The 22,777-nt window shown below is 36.1% G+C and overlaps 2 protein-coding genes across 3 annotated transcripts in view; one reads left to right on the forward strand and one right to left on the reverse strand.

Annotated features, from left to right (window-relative positions):
• Positions 1-17,816, reverse strand: part of Nt5c (5' nucleotidase C) — a 104,643-nt gene extending 86,827 nt beyond the window's left edge. The window contains exon 1 of one of the 2 annotated variants that reach the window (XM_081755877.1): positions 17,571-17,816. In XM_081755877.1, coding sequence (XP_081612003.1) covers positions 17,571-17,724 — 154 coding nt within the window. In that variant the 5' untranslated portion in view covers positions 17,725-17,816. The remainder of the gene's footprint in view (positions 1-17,570) is intronic. The other variant, XM_081755878.1, reaches the window with a different exon arrangement.
• LOC145684048 (uncharacterized) overlaps positions 1-22,777 on the forward strand; it is a 60,368-nt gene that overhangs the window by 5,984 nt on the left and 31,607 nt on the right. The gene's annotated exons all lie outside the window — the stretch shown is intronic.

The following is a 22,777-nucleotide window of genomic DNA, read 5'->3' on the forward strand; positions in this document are numbered from 1 at the left end:
AGTGTGTAATGCAACAATATTTGTACAGATAGAAAAAAAGATGTAGAACTGTTAAGAGATGCAAAGCCTTTCTTAATATACGATTACAAGGGAACGAAGATTTGTGGAATATACTTGGTTCGATATACCATCTTTTCCCCTCCCCCAAAAAAAGATCATAAAATCTTCCTTTCTTTCTCTCTCTGAAAAACCTGGCAACCATAACTGCATCACTTAATTCCATGAGAGAGCACGGAGGCAGAAATTTTAGCCGGATTAGTCCCTCCGAAACGGACTAGAGACGTTCTATTATTTTCAGGTTCCGGAATTGGGTAGACAGCGCAGAGTTCAATTTTATTCCAATGTTCCTCAAACTGACCTACAACCGCTTCACCTATGTGACTGTGCGCATTATAATCCTTGTAGTCATTTTCCGGAAACAACATCTAGACTATAGGATGCACATGTCCCTTAAAATGACGACAAAATTACGGAGAGTGACGTAACCGGTAAGCATAAGCACAGGATATTACGGTCCAAAGCATCAGAGATATGCTACTATGTTTCGTGATTAGCGGAGATAATGCGGATCCCACGGTTCTTTGGGCTTCTACCACACAAAAACACGGGCTGTAGTTTGAAATATGATGAATGATGACTTATCCAACCATTCAACAAGTTTCCAGTCATGGGCAGTCCACGTTGCATGTTTGCAGCACCATTGACGCCGTGCTAGAGCGTTGAGTCTCTTATCGGTGGTTTCACCCTTGTAGTTCTATCTCGTTATGTCCATTTCAAGTACCTCGTAGCGGACTATGATTATCGATACAAGCTTACGAAGGTTCTACTTCAGTTCCACCCACGATGCTTCTGTGAAAATCCGCTTTAATACTCGGCAGAACCTGTCACTGAGAGGTTTTGACCGACGAAATGATGTGGTTTTGTCGTGAGTTTTGTAGGCTGTCATCAGCTTGGACAATACTTCTCACGTTACAGCCAACACTTACCACTTTCGTTACGCTCACAACACATAACGTAGCGCTAACAACTTTACCTCCTTGGAAATCAGCGACGTCACCGATTTTACACTACTACCGTCTACTCAACTTTGCATACAGCAGGCAGCACAAGAATTAGTAGGTTACTGCGAACACAAAAGGGTTAAGAAACCATGAGTTACAGAACAGATGTTGCAGAAAATGAGGAAAAGGAAGACGTGGAAACAGGCTGATACACAAGAGAGCAGAAAGATGTACAGCAAGTTAAACAACGAGTTACGAAGAGAAACAGACAGAACAACAGAAGAGTTTTACAAATGAAAATGCGAAGAGAGAGAAGAGTTGGGAAATATGAGGAAATGCACAAGGAGGTGAAATCTATGGAACTTTGGAGGAAACAAGAGGGTGTTACGATGACAGAAGAAAATAAGAATGGGATGGTAGTCAGCGAGAGAATTGAAGTCTTAGGAAGATGGAAAGAATATTATGACAGTCGTCACCTCCCACAATTGTATCTACATTGTTAAATAAAAATTTGTATTTTTTGTTTTTCTATTTTTGTTTAAATTTGGAAGTATTATTATTATTATTATTATTATTATTATTATTATTATTATTATTATTATTATTATTATATATTTTTTTTGTCCACGTTTTCTTTTGCGAGACTAGGCAGTGGTCATCGCGCTCAGCATCGAACAGGGACCCTTGATGTCACTAGGATAATTTATTGTTCTCGGGTGCCGAAGAAATCCTTGCCATCTTAACGAACTACACACGCACACACACACAAATTTAATAATTAACAGAAGAGTGAGAAAGACAAAATTTTAAAAACTAAGGCAGTTGTACGATAGAACTGGAATAGACACCACTGTGGATAGCGCCTTCTATTCGTTCGTAATTTTTTTTGTTTGTTTGTTTGTTTCTGTATCATTTTAAATATCATCATGCATAGATAAATTTGTCGACCGTAGTGCCGTCGTCGTCAATGTGCCGAACGTCCTTTATTATCTAGATTCTCTCTCATTTCGAAGATGTGTGTGTTGGACAATGTATTGGCGTGTAGTAGCATGGCTTGGCGAGTAAGCTTCAACGAGATGTCAGTACCAGAACTTACGGCTTGCTTGTCGCAGAGGGAAGGAGAGGACTCAGCCCCCAGCCTCTTTATCCAATCTCCAGAGTGTGTCAGTGAAGTAAAAGATCGAGGATTTTCACACACGAAAACTGAGGTAGGCTGTTTAAATCTTTTAGTAATAATCAGATTGTTGGATGTACGATGGATCACGGTTCCATGGCCACTGTGGTTATCATCCATTTCATTACCTTTTGCTGCCTCTGTCCATTGCTTCTGTGTTGGGGGAATCCTAATGAACTTTAATTTCAACATTCGTCACTTTGGAGACTTATCAATAATGTATATTTAGTTCCCGGAAGAAATGACTCTTATTTTTGCGCTGTGTGGGCGAAATTAAAACTTTATTTTCACCATTAATAAAAACTGTGCAGATGACCAAATTTTAATAATAATAAAAACAATACTTTTTTGATCAAATTAAGTTGTTACTTACATCGGTGTTCTAATGATTTAGGGTTGCTAGTGGCTATAATTTAAATACCAGATATGTATTTCGTAAAATTGAGACCATTTGTAAAATAATATTCACAAATGTTGTAAAACCGCTCCCTTATTTATCACTCATTTCATTCATGCCATTGATGACTTAAAATCAATACCATGGTCAGTTCATCTAATTGTAAGATTGTTATAATCAGAGTAGCAATTAATATCGTATGATTTATATCATTATCAGACATCAAATCAGATGTATTCATAACAATTATCTTTTTACTGTTAGGAAAATACAACGTTAAGCCTATTACCAGGACTAAGTTCACGAAAGATTGTGTACGAGTCAATTTTCATTAAATAAATGTCGATATTATAAATATCACCAAGTAATAAAGAAACTTCAATATTTTTATTTACAAGTATAAATATTTCTGTGTGTGTTATTATACGTAGTTTTGTGTATCGAGTGCTTTGCATATATATATATATATATATATATATATATATATGTAAGTGTAGATGTATTTACTTATATGATCATATACAAATTTAACGTTACCTATTTTAAACTTTGTAAGTGCACTTCTATTCTATCTATCCCTAATATATTTTAGAGCTTTTGCTCACTTAGCAAGTCTTGACTGCATAGAAATTCAGAGGTATCCACAACCTCTAAATTACTCACGTATTTTTCCCCTTTCATCATTTTTCTCTTTTTAATATATTTCTTTTTAAAATAAATGGTATTCGTTTGAAATAAATCATTTTACGTGTAACTCGATTATCTGTGTATCAATGTGCTATCTCGTAAAAGGTCGATCAAAGTAAATTTAATTCAATAAGGTGTCAAAAAGGATTTTTAATGCTTGATATTGTGAATGTATTTAAATAATATTCTTGTACTAAAACAAAATAAAATATTCATCCTTCTTTGCAAATAAGACAAAAAGATTGCAAGAATGTAATTATTACCATTTTCAAAATCACAATAATTATTTCTACAACAAAATTCCTGTTATGTAATCATATTTTTTAGCTTTAAATTTCTTTGTTTTGTTGTTGTTTCAAGAAAGAGGAAATTAAAATTATTGTTAACTCATTTAATATTCACATTCAAATTTCTCTTTAGTCATTAAAAGTTTATTTCCGTTATCAAATTCCTAAATGTTGTCATTTATGTAAAACAACTGTAACTTCTTTGCCTTTGCTAGCTGAGTAATCCTTTATTTATTTATTTTTTTGACTCGATAGTATTAGTGTTTTTGGAGATAGTTGAGCTGACTATGACTAACGCCATTCACCCAAATCACTCATTTAAATACTAGGTTTTATTATAATTTTTAAAAATACTTTTAGCAAAGTTTAAAATTGGATCAAGCAGCAACTGAATTTTTAAATCTCTAAGAATTCACTTGCTTTTGAGAGATGGTCAGCTACGCTATCCCAATCGAATAGCATTAGCGTGATTATATTTCAGCCATGCAGTATGTGAAAGAAGACTGAGCAAGATATTTTATTTAGCATTTACATTTTCTTTAAATTCCACTTTTAAGACTTTCCTTTCTCCAAAGCCCTAGAATCCGTTCGGAAAGGGGTCGATCTTGGAGTGAAGTAGGAGGTGAAGTAATATTTAGGCGGCCCAACAGACGAATCCTTGCATCTATAACGTTTTCAGCTGAACCGAGCTTTGACTCCGGCCGGACTCAAACTCCGGTAAAGCTACGCGTGAAAATATGTTGAGGACTTATATGAGAGTAGGACTGCGTGCCTACATGTTTAAGTAGAAAATAAAGCACGCAAGGATGATAAAAAAAATTTAGTATTCTTCGGGATTATTTTGGAAAAGCTATAGCCGAGATTAGGAATGGAAATGCAACCGGGACAGATAATATAGTAATCAAATTCATCAAGAATAAGGGAAATAAGGGAAAGACATAGTTTCGGCTCTGCAATGAAATATATGAAACATGAGAGTGGCCCAAAGACTTTCTGAAGACGATCATGATACCAATGGCTAGAAATCGAATCCAGAGAGATGTGAGGGTTATAAAATTATTAGTCAAATATCTCATGCAGCGAAAATTTTGCTTCGAATACCGAACAGAAGGTTCTATGGAAGAACATATGAAAAAGTTAAAGAGGAACAGTTCGGGTTCAGGAGAGGTAAGGACACAAGAGATACAATTGGATTATTAAGGATGATCAGTGAAAGGTCTATAGAAAAAAGGGAAATATGTGTATGTTGTATTTATTGATTTAGAAAAAGTTTCTGATCGCGTGAATTGAGAATTGCTGGGGGTTCTAAGAAAGGTTAGGTTAGAATGGAAAAATCGAGAACTCATAACATATATGACCCAAAAAGTAAGTATTACAACAGGGGAGGAAATGTAGAAGAAAGTGCAACTGGAAGGGGAGCTCGATGGGGATACTGTCTCAACTCTAACATTATTTAATATCTATCTAGAAGAGATAGTGAAAAAGACTCCACATAATAAAGAAGGTAGAATGATTAAATGTAGGGTTTGCAGATGATATGGTACTTGTGGCAGGATCTGAAAAGAAGATCAATAAGATGTTAGAAAACTTGAGGAAGAGCTGTGAAGAATATGGGATGAAAATAAATGTTAGAAAGTCAAAAGTAATGTTGATTGAAACGAGTGGTCTGTTTCAAATATAGAAATAGGAGGGAAGAAAATAGAACAATTGACTAGTTTTCGATACTTGGGTAATATTATTAGTGATGATATAAACGTGAAATAAAGTGGAACGTGAAATAAAAGCAAGGATAAGAATGGCGAAAGAAGCCTTTAGAAGGAATAAAAAGTCTTGTTTCGTGGGACCTCGAACAAAGAGTTGAAGAAAAGACTCATAAAATGCTTCGTGTGGAGTACTGTACTGTATGGGACAGAAACATGGACGTTACGCAAAAATGATGAAAAACGACTGGAAGCTTTCGAAATGTGGGTGTGGAGAAGAACGGAGAGAATTAGTTGGGTCGACTGGAAAAGAAATTAAAGTGTGTTAGAACTGGTGGGGGGATTAAAAATAGTTTTAGATATTATTGAGAAGAAGAAGAGAAACTGGTTGGGACATTGGCTAAGAAGGAATTGTATCATGAGGGACGTGCTGGAGGGTATGGTGGCAGGAAAAGAGAGGAGGAGTGAAGGAGGTTTCACCTGATGGACGATATCAAAACAGAAAAATCGTAGGTGAGGATGAAGAGGTTAACAGAAGACCGTGGAGTATTGAAGCTTCTCAGTTGCGGCAAGTTACCTGCTTATGACAAAATACCTACGATGATGAGGAGGAGCGTCTACTCAGTCCCGTGCATATTATCGTTCTACTGCTTCTCTCGCAGTACGGGGTTTGCCCTAATGGTCAGGGCGACATGACCGTTGCCAACTCTGACATGTTTCCAATTCCAGAGGGGTTTCCAAATATATTAATACTAGCGTTGCATATAGTCCTCGCCAGATTATGTTTCGTAGCAAGGGTCTGTTTACGATTTTGAGGCATGATTAATTTCCAATTAAGGCTTCTCTTTCGACAAAAAAGTGAATTTTTCAATCTTGAATCAATAATTTGTAAGTTTTGCCTTGAGACGAGGAGTGTATTCTTTCAACATTCTATTATTAAAAATCGCTTAACCTTGGCTGAATTACACAGGTCTAAACGATCACTTATACATTTTCTTCTGGAGTGCTTATGCGTTATTCAATCTCACGGAAAAGCCATTAATTGATCCCTCTCATCATTGTAATCAATTCTGCCAGTCTCAAGGGATTGCTAAAGAGACGCTTCAATGTCATTGAAAAATCACCTACTTAAACTAAGGTGAGAATCAATCAGGATTCTAACCTAGATCACCTATTGACTTTTGATTGATCTAATAGAGTGATCGCCATTTCACGTATGAGTGAAGGACCAACTAGCAATGTATGTTATTACTTAAAGGCCGGCAGTTGTGGCAAAATGAAACACAAAATTAATTTTTAAAATGGCAATTATATCGCAAAAATGTCCATGCATTGTAATGTTAAGTCATAAATTTACCGAAAGTTCACATTAAATCCGTTAATCTACGATAAGGATTGTTGATTCTACAATATTATTAACGTTCAACGGAAAATACGTATCAAACCTTATGCGTAGTTTTCGAGTTATTTTTAAATCTAAAAATTCATTCTGTACCAGAAGCATGCCACTTATAGCATTAAGCTTTAGATTTACAAACCATTTTTTTTTTCGAAAACTACTCAAATGAAATTTTACACTCATGCATATCATCCTGTTCAACCCAATAAGATCTATTGATTTGTATGAGCTCATCTTTGGACATTTTTTTTTCATCAATAATATTGTATAATTTATCCTCAACTACATTTCGAAATGAAATCTGTAGATTTTACGTCCCACGATTATGCCGGTTAGGCTAAAGGAGACGGTGATGATGAGAGATGAGTGAAATGGTGGAATGAAGAAAGTGGGAGGAAACGGGAGAACCCGAGAAAAACCACGAACACTGTGTTTGTCCACCACAAAGTCCACATGGCGCGAGCTGGGATCGAACCAGGGACCCCAAGCACCGGAGGTGAACGCTCTACCACTGAGCCACCGCGCCCCCTTAACTATATTTCGCTTTCATGCTATTCCTCGAACATTATCTGGCCACCCACAGAATAGTATAAAAATGAAATATATATATCTGACCATAAGTAAAAGTATGCATTCCAGGCAAATAACAATTTTGTTATTCAATTTCCACGTTTATGGCAACCACCATCGAATAACTGGTATTCGAATGGTGCAGGGTGTGTCAAATGGCAAAAGGTCACTTCAATAATATTTAAAATAACATATTAACCGATGTGAAAGTAATAGTGTGGTCTGATTGGAAGAAAGAGGAAAAACTAATTTACCTGTAGGATTACTGAGTATGAAAGTTTACGTCGTGGCATGATATGTAACGCACGCAATATTGTAAACCCTAACATGTATTTTGTGAATTTATTTTGTTTATTGTAAAACAAGGAAGAGATATTCAAACTATTTGTTTTTTAAAAAAGTAATAGATAACGTAGGCATCATATCACAGCTATAGGAAGTTTTCCCATACAGAAATAACGAAGTAAGGCATTTCATAAGGAAACCTGATCTAAGCACTATGCTACAACCAGGAAGTGTCTGGATCCCGGAAAGGGATTCTGCTGGTTTAGTACGGAGAGCAAACTGGGGAGTTGGAATTAAGTTAGCATATTTTAAAAAAATCAATTGAAAATCATCAAAACTAAAGTACCAGTGAGTATTACTTCTATTTGCGATGTTAGATATTCATAATGGTTAAGATTCTATGTCATTACGATTTAGTAGATTCTTATAATTAAAATCATTTCGAGTCCTGATAGCTTGTGGTGTGATGTCAAAAATATCCAAATAAAATTAATTATTTCATTTATTATCCTAATAATAATAATAATAATAATAATAAAATTCATCCTTAAGTTGTCTAAATACACGGTGTTACAAATTTCAAATAAGCTACGCTTTGGCCCCAAACATAAAAAGGTTTCTTGAATAATAAGTCATTCCGATTTCAGGGGCGTCATTTAGGGAGGGCAGGAGGGGGCAATTGCTCCCCCCCAAGAGTTTGACGAATACATATACTTTAATCGGTTGTCTACTAATACACTAGTACAAAACGTGAAAGTCTTATGTTTGTGTTGTTCTTGCCCCCCTCAAGCGAAGTCTGAAATGACGCCCCTGTCCGATTTGAAATTTGTAGTACACGTTAAAATTCTATTGTCTAACACATCTTTTAGTAAATAAATGTGATACGCACCTATTATGTGTATGTATATATATATATATATATATATATATATATATATATATATATATATATATATATATATATATATATATATAATTGTATTCGTCTTGAAGAGTGGAATCCATTGCAGCCACTTCCAGACATGTCCGGAAATGAGTCAGTGCATTCAGCTCTTCAAGACGAAAGCAATTATATATAATATCGTGTATATTTGATAACGTTTTCATGGCTAAACCCAAGTGTGTCTGTAATCTGGACATGTACGGAAGTGACTGAAATAGATTCAAATCTTCAAGACAAATGCAATGATATATGTAACGTTTTCATGCCTAAACACAAAATCTGCACTTTTGCCATGAAATTTTTAGTCTTAAGGCAGTTTATATAAGCTGGCCAGCTATCTTCGACGCTTAACCGACGATGGCTGCCCGAAATATATCAATAAAATTTATACATTTTGGCTCAACAAAGCTTGACATATTCTGCTGAAGTACTAGCATTTAGTAAAGCAAATATAAACAGTTCCAAAGATTGTCCCAGAGGTCTCTGAATGCCACTCTTAGAATTTGCTTCCACTCCCGCAATTATGGGCTGTATATTTCCGTCACGTATCTAACCAGTGTATATGCTACCAAAATATGAGTTTGGAACATATTCCTTCGGTGGCCCCAGGACGGATACGATGCACATTATTTTTGTACTGTAATATTTTCCAAATGAATCACCACCTGTTAAAAGATTAATACTTTGTTTTGACACACGCTTCCCTGTATGCACAATGATTTCAGTACAACTTTCAACCTATCAGAAAGAACATGATTTATGAAAATTACAGAATACTGTCGAGAAGATACACTCACCAACATTTTAGGATTTTTTAAAAATTAAATATATTGCTTTTCAAAATGTTCTTAGTAATGCTATAAAAGAGAACAAATATTGTTACTTGTGCGCTGCGTCTTGAGGTATTATTTTTCTACAGTATTTCGCAAACCTCATTGTTCACTTACGCAATACTAATCTCTGAATTTCTTTTTCAATGCTTCTTAGTTCTTCTTCTTCTTTTTCTTGCGTTTGAGAAAAATGACTTAAGGTAGAAATTTATAGATTTGTGTGCCCTTCTTCCTCTTCTTAGAATTGACAACTGCACACGGAACGCCTCTGGTGCGTAGGGTCTCTGGTTCGATCCCAGTTCACCACCAAGTGGGCTTGTGCAGGTCAAATACCGTGTGGGGGGGGGGTTCTCGGGGTTCTCCTGTTTCCCCCGACTTTCGTCATTCCACTATTATCATCTATCTCATCTTCACTGTCCCCGTTAGTCTCGGTACATAAATATGGGATGTTAAACTCAAAAAATAAAATAAAATACACTGAACAATTTATCATGGTTAAAAATATCAGCATCAGGATTTTGAAACAACAGTGTTTTCAAAGTTATACTAGATAAATGTTTTGTGAAGTTTATTGACTGAAATGCTGTGGAAATTTCGATGCAGTAACACTACGTATTCTGATTATATTGTTTGCTATAGCAAACAAGAATCTATTGTATGCTTATAATATATGTTGTAGTCCCATTGTGTGTCAGGGCTTTCTTTATTCAGGTTTAATTTAGAGTGCTTGGTTGTAATTGAAAGAGATTCACATACTTGTCTTCCTATAACTGAAGAAGTTTTGTACAAATATTGGTTTGTTTTATGGAATGCTCAGACTCATTTAGGTATTCAGAAAGTCCTGAAACCGCTTGGTTAAATTATTGTCCTTAGAGTCTCTCATACGCTATTTTATTCCAGTTTCAATGTTTCTTTTCTCCATATATATGCATATAGATATATGGTGATTTATTAGTTTTCGTACTCTGAAAGAAGATCCCTGATTCACTTTTAGAATGTAACTCTCACTCACACTGACACACATAAACTCTTTCTCTCCCCCGCTAGGAACAACTTGCTGGCTATACCGCTGTACCAGAGTACGGTACTACTCACAAACCAATCTATCAGGGCAAAAATCCGCTTAAGGCTAAAATGATTCAAAGAACCTGTTTGTCTTATTTCTTTCCTTATATGTGGCAGTCGCTAAAAGCTAGAGAGTTCCATGGTACTTTAAGTTGTGTGTGTGTGTATGTAGGAATAGATTCCAAGTTTGCAACAGATTTGCTCATTAAAACTGTACACAAAAGCAACTACCTAATCAGAGATGCATGTGTGTGTGTGTGTGTGTGTGTGTATAAAAAACGTTTATTTGTAATGATAGTCAGAAATATGTAGATACGCTTAAAGGGGGGCACAAGAAATATATGTGGTAGAAGCGAAGAACTATAAGAGTGAAAAATTTCTAGCATTAATAAAAAATAAGGATATAACTATGAAATAAGATCCACTAATTGAATCCACAATAATAATCGCCAACGCGCTCAACTCCTGTAGACGCACTCCTAGTAACAATCTCGTAGAAGTTAGTTTGCGTTTCTATGATAACATAAGGACAAAAGACCCGGAGTGTTTATGTAACAGTTAGTGGTACCTTCCTTAAACTTAACCTATACATAATGCGAGGTCCTTACTTACTTGGCGAGCACGAATTACTTAACTTACAGGTTACAATTTATAAATTACCATGTCTATATACCGAGTTATTTTATAAGTATTGTCAAGAGATCTTTACCGCCGTTTGATTATATTGGGTATGAATGAGTGCTGCCATCTGTGTATCATGGGCGAAGCGAGTCCCTGGACTGTTCATTCCATGATGAAAGGCGTGGCCGTGGGGAACGTGCGATGATGAAGTGGTATAACTACGGAAATCGTGTTACCCTTATAACGCCACACAAGGTGAGTATGCCATGGATCTTCACCATTCTGAAACCCCTGCAAATCAGTGAACGATTTATGTACCGCACCATCCACCATTACAATGAAACGAGAAGTGTCAATGACAGGTAGCGTGGTGGGAGACAAACAATGTACAGGTCACTTCCTGACTGATACGTTACGCCACAAAAGAGTGGTGAAAGAGGGCAATTCTCTTTTCCGACGAGAAGTTGTTCACATTTGAGCAGCCCTTTAATGCTCAAAATGACCATGTGTGCGCATCATCAGTGCAAACTGTTGAACGTGTTTTCAAGGTCCCAAACCACAGTGTTGAAGCCCATTGTGAAACTACTGAGTACTACCATGTTTTCCAACCACAGTATTTTGTTCCCGTGCTCAACGCACTGTTAACACAGGAAATGATTACTAGTCAATATTCCAGACTTCATGTCCACAACAGACTGTCCTTCTAGCAACGTGGATCTGAACCTACTCGACTATAAACTACAGCCAGTGTCTCAATCAATGGCCTGCAAGAAAAGACACCCTAATATGGACTCATTCAAGTGCACCCTGGTCATGGCAGCCCACCACTTTCGCATCGACGCTGTTCGTTATTCCACTGATGAGTGGCCCGCCACACTCCAGCTCTGCATCCAGACTCAAGATGGACATTTTGAAAACTGATTAGTGCTCTTCATGTATCATCTTTCAAAAGAATATCAATACATCGTCAACATTATGTTTCTGTTTAATTTCCAAACCTCTGACAGTATTTATGAAACAACTACGTATAATATAAAAAAGCCCAAACAAGGGGTTCCTCATCTACTTCGGATGGATATATAATGTGATGTGTATAGGTAGAGAAACTCTGCAAAACAGAATAATTTATTTTATAAAATATCCACTACCAAATAGCCGGGTAAGAGAGAGAAAATAAAAATCAGTACTTAAAATTCCATGACTTACAGGTTTTCCAGTATTTCCAGGTTGATGAGAACACTGAACTGAATGTAATGTAATCGAGCGAACAAGACTAGTACTGGTTCGCCTAACCACAATCATTACTCCAGGTCATAACTTATAAGCTATGAATGAAGCATCGTTTTCTCGCCGAAAAGTTCAGATTAAAAATATGGATACACTTCGTATCAAAATTTACAGATAAAATGCTATTAATTTAGGAAGGAAGAGTAATGAGTAAGGAACTTAATTATGAACGCGGGTAAAAAGTAAATTATCTGTGACAAAGAAACAACATTAAAAAGTGCGGTTCATTACTATGCAAAACTAGCTTGAAATGAACATCTACCACAGGATGGTAAGTCATTTTCGTACTTGTCTTTTATGTGTACCCACCTTCCTTAACGTACCTGCTCCCTAAGGATGCACCCTCGCAACTGTGCGGTTCTTTCAGACTTCTATTCAAATAGAAGCAATCTTAGCTTGCAGTGACTACCTAGCACACATTGGTGCATGCTTTTATCAGAAGTAGTCGTACTAATGGCATATAACTTTGCAGACACAATACAAATCTGGGAACTGGTTATAGATAGTACCTCACACAAATGATAATTTAACTCTTAAAATGAATGAATGCACATAAAAGAGGATTGTCTAGATATTCACTGTTGGAGAATTTCTGCATAACGTAGGAAACCAGTATTTTATGTTTACACGACTGTTACTACTGTCAAACCATTACAAGGACTAATAAGATAAAAATGAATGAGTGTGATATTAAGCGTTTGTTGCACTATCTTCAATTATGCGCATACCCTCTGTCGCTGACGCGCCTGCTCCCAATGGATACACTCCTGCGCGGATTCTCATTGCGTTCTGACCTGACTCGGTTAGACAGCATTCTCGCTCTTATTTGATATAGTACGTCCCCTATCCTGGTATGCAGTTGCTGTCCGATGCCGACACACCGCGGGTGGTGTAGGATGTCACAAAACTTAGTATGGGGGCTTATTTGTGGTTGGTCGAAGGAAAGACAGTGAGGGTGGCAGATCTATTGCTGCCACATTTTCCCTTTTGTGTTATTTCTAGAGGTCTTTTTCTTAAAAAAAAAAAAAAAACCTACATTAAAACATAATACCTAAGAATTTTGTATACGAGGAAACGGTTGCAAAACTGCTAATATATAGAGAAGTGGTTAGCGATTGATAATAATAATTATCCATATTGAAGTATTACGTTTGTCCTACAGATTCCGTAAGTAGATTTTAAATAAGCACATATGATTCTTTTATTAACTAGTGAATCCGTAATGACTTTAAGAAACAAGCAATTGGAATTGTGCAAAACCAGGAAATAAACCTTCATAATAATAACAAAAGCACAATAACATGAATTCACGCAGATGTTCATTTCTAATTTATATTTCAGCCAAATGCTACTGGAACTTTTTTATTTTATATTTTTTCACTAGTTCCTAGTTTTTCCTAGTGTTGCTTTAATTCAATGTCTTTCCTACACGGGTAATTAAGCGTAATTTATTGTTAGGATATATAGTATTAGACTAGTGTTGCTCCCGAGATGAGAAATATCTCTTAAATTCGAGACGAGATTAGAAAAATGACCATTCTCGTCTCATTATCGAGACGAGACGATAAATTTCACGAGTCTGGCGGGCAACTCTAGTTTATCCCAGTCTTAGTTCTCAAACTTTATTTTATTGATACATGAATCATAACATAAAAGCATAAGTTGATAGAATGATTGTACGAACACAGTGTAGAACATTTATCATTTTTATAGACACGCAAGTCTTACGCCATATACTCCAATGATAAATATGGTTTGAGTGTTACTCTACTGGATGTAATAGAGGAATAATATCAAAGAAAGAACCTGTTCCTGAGTCCATATATATAAAACATTTCTCACTATTCCTTACTGTTTTTGTTCAGCGGCGAAATGTTGAAACCAAAAATCGTTAATTTGGATCATTTACAGTTTGAATAGAGGATTAAGGGAGGGTATAGAATCTATTCTTGGGACGCTGAATAGATTGCAAAAGAAGTGCTTCTCAATATCTTTTCCAGCTCTTGCTCTATGAAAATTATTATTGAAAGCTGAAGTACTATAGAGTGTTGCAGGTTGTGATTATATATATATATACTCCTGAGATCATGAACCGATTGCAGAAAACTGTTCCTCGCTGTCTATTACTATTTTTGTTCTATGGCGATAAATATTGAAACCCGAAATGATTATTTTTAATTACTTCTGATTTGAATAGAGGGTTAATGGAGAAGCCACGACCTGTTTCTGGGGTGCTGAATGGATTGCAAAATCCGCATCTCGATATCTCCTATTGTTTTGACTGTGATCCGACACTTATGCATAGCATAGTTTGAAAATCTAAAAAGTCAGGTCATAAATTTTGTATGTGAATTTACAAAATGAAACGAGACGAGGACATCTTTTTCGATAATCGAAACTAGAGGAAAAAATTCTTCGAGAAGAGACGAGATGTGACTTACAAAATTGAGATAAGGAGAGACTATTTCTCGTGTCGACTCGTGAACACCACTATATCAGACATATTTCTTATTATATTGGTAATAGTATTCGAACTGTGTTACACAATAGGCTTCAGTGTTTATCAACATTGGAGAGTGCGTCTATTACAGTACGTTCATTAGGTTTTCCTATAGTCAATAGTTGCTATTTATATAACGCTTATATTCTATTGCTATAGTATTTAATCAGTGTTCAAGGGAGACATTTATGCTTATTGTGTTACATTGCTCTAGTTTCCAGGAAAATGTTTACTTTATCTGAGTTACGGGAAAGTGAAAGAAAAGTGTGTTGTGAATTTAAAAAAAAAAAAAAAAAAAAAAAGGAAAAATAGTAACTGACCATCCCTTTCTTGAAAATTTGAAAAGACATAAGGCAACGTCGTACAGGCATTGATAGATCGGTTTTGCCATCGGGAGAGTTGTCCGCTGACGTTATTTGAGTGCTGTTTTGCGGTTTTTGGGGGGAAGGGACCATGCCTTTGAGTTTCTGAAACTGTATAAGAGGATAGTGAACAGAGTATACCTAGCACAGCACCTTTGTGCATTTTTGCAAAGTTGTTCCTATGATACATGTATTTATACCCGGAAACGTATTTATACCCGTAAGGGGACATTCTCGTAAAGTTAATATGCACCTATGAATGGAACTCCTAATCTAAGAAATAATATCTAAGCCACTAATACTAAAATGAAAATGAAATGAAATCTTTAAGCTTTACGTCCCACGATTATGACGGTTAGGCTAAATGAGACGGTGATTATGAGACATGAATGAAATGGTGGAATGAAGAAAGTGGGAGGAAACGGGAGAAACCCCGAAAAAAACCCACGCACACGGTGTTTGTCCACTAATACTAAATTTCATATCGAAATAATTACATATAATAGGATGGAACGTGATCATTTCCAGGGCACATCAACTTGCACGCAGATTATTGATCTGTACGGAACTATTTGGGCATGCGCCAGAGTAATAATAACCTAAAGTTCTTAGGGAATCACTTAAAGTAAGGAAAGCATTTTTATTTATTTATTTATTTAATTTGACGGACTATTCCTAACTTGCACTTAAATCAATATAGTTAGTGGACAGGCATGAACAGGGTTAAGTTCCAAGGTTGGTCGTCCGTTTCAACGAAAATTTTGAAAATTTATCGAGTAGAAATGGATGATTTGCTCGTTTGTGTGCTTGATAATATGTAAGAAGAGTGGAAGTTTTATACTCTATTTCTTTTTATAAGCGGTTATAAACATGGAATTATTTGGCAAACGTAGGGAACTACTTGGCGCTAGGTGACCATATAGCTGGATAATGGGGAAGTAACTAGCATTTGTATTTTGAACATGGCTGCAGTGTGCAGAGACGGTATATTTAGTATTCTCACAAAGAGACGAAAAATTACACTAGTTATTAATTTTAGCAAAATGGGTCCAAACTTCCTTAATTCTAAGCTAAGTCGATCCTATCCTACTCTATTTATCTCCACCTTATCCTATCTTACTCTACTCTACCCTATCCTACTCCGTTATACTATTCTAAAGCGGTACTAAAAATTGATGATTTTTAAGTTTTCTTAGCTGTTATTATGCTTTTTGTCGAAAATCAGGCGGACGACCAATTTCGGAATAAATGCCCATAAACAATTCTTGATGAGGTATTATTAAGTTTCTCCTTCAAAATACTTGACAGTGACTCTAGCTCATGATAGTAGTGATTAGAGCTCATTATTTGAAATTGAGATGAGTATAAATACAGCGCATAGAACACAAATCAATTTGTGGTGGATGGCCACTAGGCCGGCAGCGTCCAAAAATGTAAGGGGGGGATCCAAACATATTATAGTTCATTTGCAAGCATACCGTGAAAATTTTAGGGGGCCGGTAAAAGTTCAGAGAGGGCCTGGCCCCCCTTGGATACGGGCCTGATGACTACTAAAAGGCAAGAATGTTATCTAACCAAGTCAGGGCGGGAAACCAGCAGGGGGTCCTGAGCAGTCAGCGAGGAGGTTCGTCCGTAGAGACCAGACGCGTCAGCGATGGTGGGTATACGCATAAACGAGATCATTTACAACGGCTCACTATAAATCGCAGTACCGACTCCGGAGCTGTCAATGGATTGGGAGGGATACTAGATTATATCCCTTTATGGGGGGCCCCCATCAACTTTACCTACTTCGAGCGGGTATTGGCATGTGTCAAGTAAGAATATGAGAGATTATGAGGACACTACTTCACGAAGAAATACTACAAGTATTTCCAGGTTTCTTTATATAAATGTGCTCCCATACTTTTAATCTATACGAAATTAAAGCCTTCTAACAACTCAGTCGTTAATATATTATTGCCGTAGTGAAATATAAAATTTTATTTTACTATAACAAGTTCGAATCCCGTCCAGGGCATGGGTCCAAGGGCAGAATACCGAGAACGCGAAACTCTAAAATAAATATTTCTGGAGTTAATTTGTTCTCACAAATGTTCTTCTAAAATTAAACGCAATTTGCATTATTTTTATTATTTTTTTTAATATAGTAACAAACGAGAAACTGTGGCAAAGTCATAAATAGAATTTGTACATACTTGATATTATTCGGCAAGAATCCTGGACCGCATCCCAATTGAGTCGTAACAAAGAAAGTAATCAACCTGGGTACTAACTCACCTTTACTCACTATTGCTTGTTTAACACTACTATGTGAATTGAGTGTTGAGCTTTGATAAAGAAAAAACAACCTGGTTAGTCTACCACCTTCAACTATATGTGCGGCCCGGCATTCTAGAACGTTGCCAATTACTCGAGGATCAGATTATAAACCATTCTATGTTACCTTCTGAAACACTCACATTTGCATAATTGTAAAGCCTTTTTGTATTCTTCCAGCAAAAAAGCCTGAGACATGCGTCTTTCTTGCAAGATCCATACTTTCCTTATTAGCTTTGAACTTCTCAACTTTGCGCATTGAAAAAATAGGTTTGACACTATACCAACGCAACTCATAGCAGAAGGCAGAAGCAGAACACCTTGGCTGGAACAGAGAAGTGGGCACTGCTAATTCTAGGGCCAGAGCAAAACACTCACATGAACAAGTGCGAAACGAAAGCCGTACCTACCGATGAAAATTTTCACTTGATTATGTCATACGGTTTTGAGTAGGAGAAAAGAATCTACTTACTCTCCAAGTACGCTTGTTTTGTTTCATGTAACATTTTCAAAACAGAAGGACGCTTAAAAACTCACATCAAAGGAATGCTCCTTACCATTTGTCCATACAAATTCATGCTTTTATTGTCTGACTGACAAAAATAAGATGAGGTCAGTAAGCAGTATTCAGGCATGTTCAAGAGGGGACTCAGACCCCCTAGAATATATATATACATGCATTGAATATTTTTTCTGGTTAAAAAGAGTCTTAAAAGCAAATATTATTTTTTTAAAAAAAGAAAATTAGTTTCTTTTGCCCAACCTAATTTTTCTATAAAACCGCGTTCTCGTATAAAGTCGAAGTTAAATAAAAACTTGAAAATTAGATGCAGATGCACACAAACGCTTTACAATGTTAGTTAGGGAGGTCATTTTTTTTTTTTATAAATATAGCACGGAGAGAGGAAGGAGAGCTAGGATTGGCATGAAATGTTGAAATAAAAAGGTTGGGAGGTGAAGCACTATAGAAAGTTCTTGGTAAACAAAATAAAACAGACTCGCACAAGGTTCAAATTAACCTTCATCATCCTGATTCATTCTTCACATACTAATGTATTGCGTAAGCTTCGGGATGTGCTGTTTTAGAGCTTTCTTGCACTGTTGGGAGCAAGGGAGGAAAGCAAATAATCGAAAAAGATAGTCTCTCACATGGAGGTGTAATGTGAGGGTTTTCCGTTGTACTTTTTAAGCATTCCTTCATTCGGGACTAAGAAAATTCTTCGGAAAAATTTGAGTTAGAATGACGTTGCCGGACAAATCCGGAAGTATTTTTTTTAATGTACCCCTTAAATTTTTATTGTCCCCTCTTCCTCTGTGCAAAATTCTGAATTCAACACTGTCAGGGTATGCAGAATTTCATTAAGAGGAAAAGATTCGTGCTTATACAGTTTCAGGATTTTCGTGCATATTTTATTATGGTAAATTTTAAATCTTTTTTCAGAAGAGGCTTAAAATACCGCACCCATTTGCGTACGCCCCTGAGTATGAACCGAATGATTTAGTACCTACAAGGTTTTGGGGAGATTGCATTTTCCAAATCTCCCTGTGTGTATAATACTGGGTAGGCCTATGACACTTTGTGCATTTTCCAAGTCTCTAGGTCTCCAGACAAGCCGCAACTAGAGGGGGCTAGAGGAAGCCTGGCCCCTTCTAAACTTTTCATGGCCATTCCGGACCTCAATACAAAATGCTATTATTAATACAAAAACACTTTAAGAGAATTTTTAATCACTTGGCCCCCTATGCTATTTATTCCCCCACCCCCAACGTCTGTGGCTGGTTGCGGGCGTCAAAATCTAAATCTAAAGATTTTATTTTAAAAAATAAAGAATGTTTATTATTTTGTCGCAGAAACTATTGAAATACACCTACTTCCACTGATACGTGTTTCACCATTATAAAAGAAATTTGGAGGTTCGGTGTGTTGATGAGAAACCCAAACAATAAAGTACAGGATTACACCATTTGATACATAGGCTACCCTTGATAATTGGCGGCATTTATCCTCTAAAGGGTTTGACCCCCTAAAAGTTTCACGGTAGGCTTGCAAATCAACTATAATATGGTGATGAACTATAATGCGGTTGTATCGCCCCCCTCCCCCTACATTTTTGGGCTGGCTACCAGCCTGCTAGGAAATATCATCGACCAACTTTGGGACTTAACCAGCGAAAAGATAGTCAACCTAAGCATGAAGTCAAATGAATTATCAATCCGATTATAGGTAGTATAGGTGCATACGAAAACATATGAATGATTTTTTCTTTAATCGAATTCCTTCTAATTTTGAACAGCTCTTTCTCTATATTATATTCTACACTAGCACATATTTCTTAAGTATTATTACTATTATTATCTTTCAATATCCATTATACATCCACTATCATAGTATACCATTTCACTACATTAAAATAATTTATATTTCATTATATTAAATAACATTAGATTTTATATGGTTTGTTTCAAAACTAACGTCAAACATTCGATATACCGGTAATTAAAATCACAAAATATTGTTTCTCACCTATCTTCATAACTGCATATTGGTATCAAAGAAAATATTACTACGATAGAGATGGAATTTGGAATGTCGATCCGAGGCTTTAATTAATTTACAGACGCATTTTTTTTAAATCTAAATTACCGATCACAAACACAAACTTACGTTTTCGTATCTAGCAAGCTGTAAAATATATATGAGATCAATTCGGTTGTTTACTACTATCGATTAGGAAAAGTTTTCTTAGACTTTAAGTTTTAAGATCATATGATACGGACCAAATCCCGCTTCAACATCCGGAGGTACAGATCGAACTGTCACTTTTCAAAATCTTGTAACGCGCTAGGTTCAAGTTTAGTTTAGCGGCGCATTACACTATACATTTTTTTTTTCTTGAAGGCTAACATCAAAACTTAGCACTGTAATAGGTGGTCAGTTAAATAAACAAATATATTGCATCATTTTCAAATTATCAAATTACAGAAATAGAAAGTAGTTGTTGTCAGTAACAAGGATAAGTATCATCATCAACCGAAAGTGGTCATTTGCTGAATTCAGTATATTTTTGCAACTTCCCTTTCTTTTCATCTCTTTCAGCAAACAAGAAGAAAAATACCATTTTAAACCTTTCGCACACGCAACAACGCATAATAATTGAATCGTGCAAATGGGGCGTTGTCCTAATTTAGCTGTTTCCAGAGAACAAATGAATATTCTCGTTAAAAAGAAAATTCCTAGTATGAATTTCAATATGAAGAAAATTATTATTTTTTTGTTGTTTTATTGCTTCTGAAACCAAAACAATGCAAAATTACAAGAGATATTGTATTTAGCAGCTAAAACGTTTGAGGTCCTACACACGAAGTAAATTTCTATTATATATATATATATATATATATATATATATATATATATATATATATATATATATATATATATATATATATATATATATATATATATACATATATATATGATTTATTTATTTCATTATATTTTTTTTACAATAACCCTAAAAGATCAAATAAATATGTGCAAGAAATGTTTCCAATTTTATCTCCTTTATTTAAAAATAGAATTTCATTTCCTAAAAAGAAAAAAGAAAGCCGATTTCAGGTCAGTGCCTTATGCCTTCTTTTTATCTAGTGATGTGTAGGGAGATTTTTATTAGGTTCATTGGATGTAAATTTTGATGATTTTTTTTTGGGGGGGGGGTCTAAAATCTGCAATAATGCTCTACGATTATTCATTCTTTTAAAAGTTGATTATGCGTTTTTATTTTAACCTTTTTCTCTACTGTAATAAGCCTTAAAATTATAGACAAAGACTTATTCTACTATATACAAAAGAGAAGAACGATCCAATAAGTGGTATTTCAATATTTCTTAAACCTAGCAACAATTTTAACCAATCTTGTCAAGTTACAGACAGTGGCAACAGCCGGATGGTCTCGGGCGTTGAGGTTCGGATTATGAGACCTAATCAACTGAGGATTCGAGTCTCTGTTGAAGATGATGGGATTTTTTTTAAAAAAACTGTTCTTAGAGTGTCTGTGTGCTTTTCCTTGTCATAGTGGATTAAGTAGGAAAGAGTTTAACTGGATGACCAAAGAGAGACATGTCCCGGTTGCGGAGAAAAAAGTAGTTAAGGCGATCGCGGGTTCGACTCCCGGTAAGAAAGCCTTGAAGCTTGAACGCATTACAGTGACTCTGATCCCACCTTAAACTATAGCTCCACACCTCAGGCCCGTATCCACAGGGGGCCGCCCCCTTAACTTTTTACTGACTCCCCTAAAATTCTCACGGTAGTCATGCAAATTAACTATAGGTCTAATAAGGTGATGAACTATATCTAATATGGTTGGATCGGTCCCCTCTAACGTCTACCGCCCCCTACATTTTTGGGATGCCTATGGGCCTGCCACACCTTATGTAGCCTCGGTACTGAAAAGAGGCGCTAAACAACCAAAACAACTCCAGCAATGCAGTTTGGAAATATTTCTGAATTACAAGGCATCATTATTAATAAGGTTAAGTAATAAGTCTTGCAATATTCTGGTACACAACATACCTGTATTTATTACAGTCCAATGAAAACAGGTTAATATTTAAAGTATAGCTCCTCGTGTTGAATTTCTATAGTCACCTTTCTGCCAATGTCGTCTTCCCCTTAGAGAAGAGAAGTTCTGTTTCCACCTCCTACTGGTTGGTGAAACATCGTGATTTCAGGAAGTGCACCATGGACTGAAACAGGTAGTAATCCGAAGGAGCAAGATCAGGACTATATGCTAGGTGTGGGATCATTTCGACGCTATCAAATTTCTGCATTTTTGTTGTGTTTCAGAGCCAAGTTTTTAGCTAAATGAAATGGATGATTAATGAAAGTGAATAATTATGGAATAATTTGTGAAATTAGAATGTGGGAGGATAACCTTTCCCCATTATGCCCTTTAGGCTAAGGGAGACGAATGATTAAGGCAAGAAAATGATTATGGAAGAATGAGAATTTTGGGAAAAAAACGGGAATGCTCCAACGAAGCCTACAGACACGGATATTGTCCACCACAAACTTACTTGGCCAGAAATCGAACCACGAACCCTACACACAATAGATAAACGCTCTACCACTGAGCCACCGTGCCGCCCAGAATGTGAGAGGAAATGGAGGAACCCCGAGAAAGCATACAGACAAAATGTTATCCATCACTCACACACACACTCACATTACCGGGATTGAACCAGTGATCCCTTCACACCAGAGACGAACACTCTGCCATTGAGCCTCCTTCGGGATGCAATAAGACGTATAGCTAGTATACTCACCTAATATTTTTATAGTCCACTTCCTAAA

This window comes from Thermobia domestica, chromosome 4 (genome assembly GCF_964235325.1).
Source record: "Thermobia domestica chromosome 4, izTheDome1.hap1.1, whole genome shotgun sequence".
In the NCBI taxonomy this organism is placed as follows: Eukaryota; Metazoa; Arthropoda; class Insecta; order Zygentoma; family Lepismatidae; genus Thermobia; species Thermobia domestica.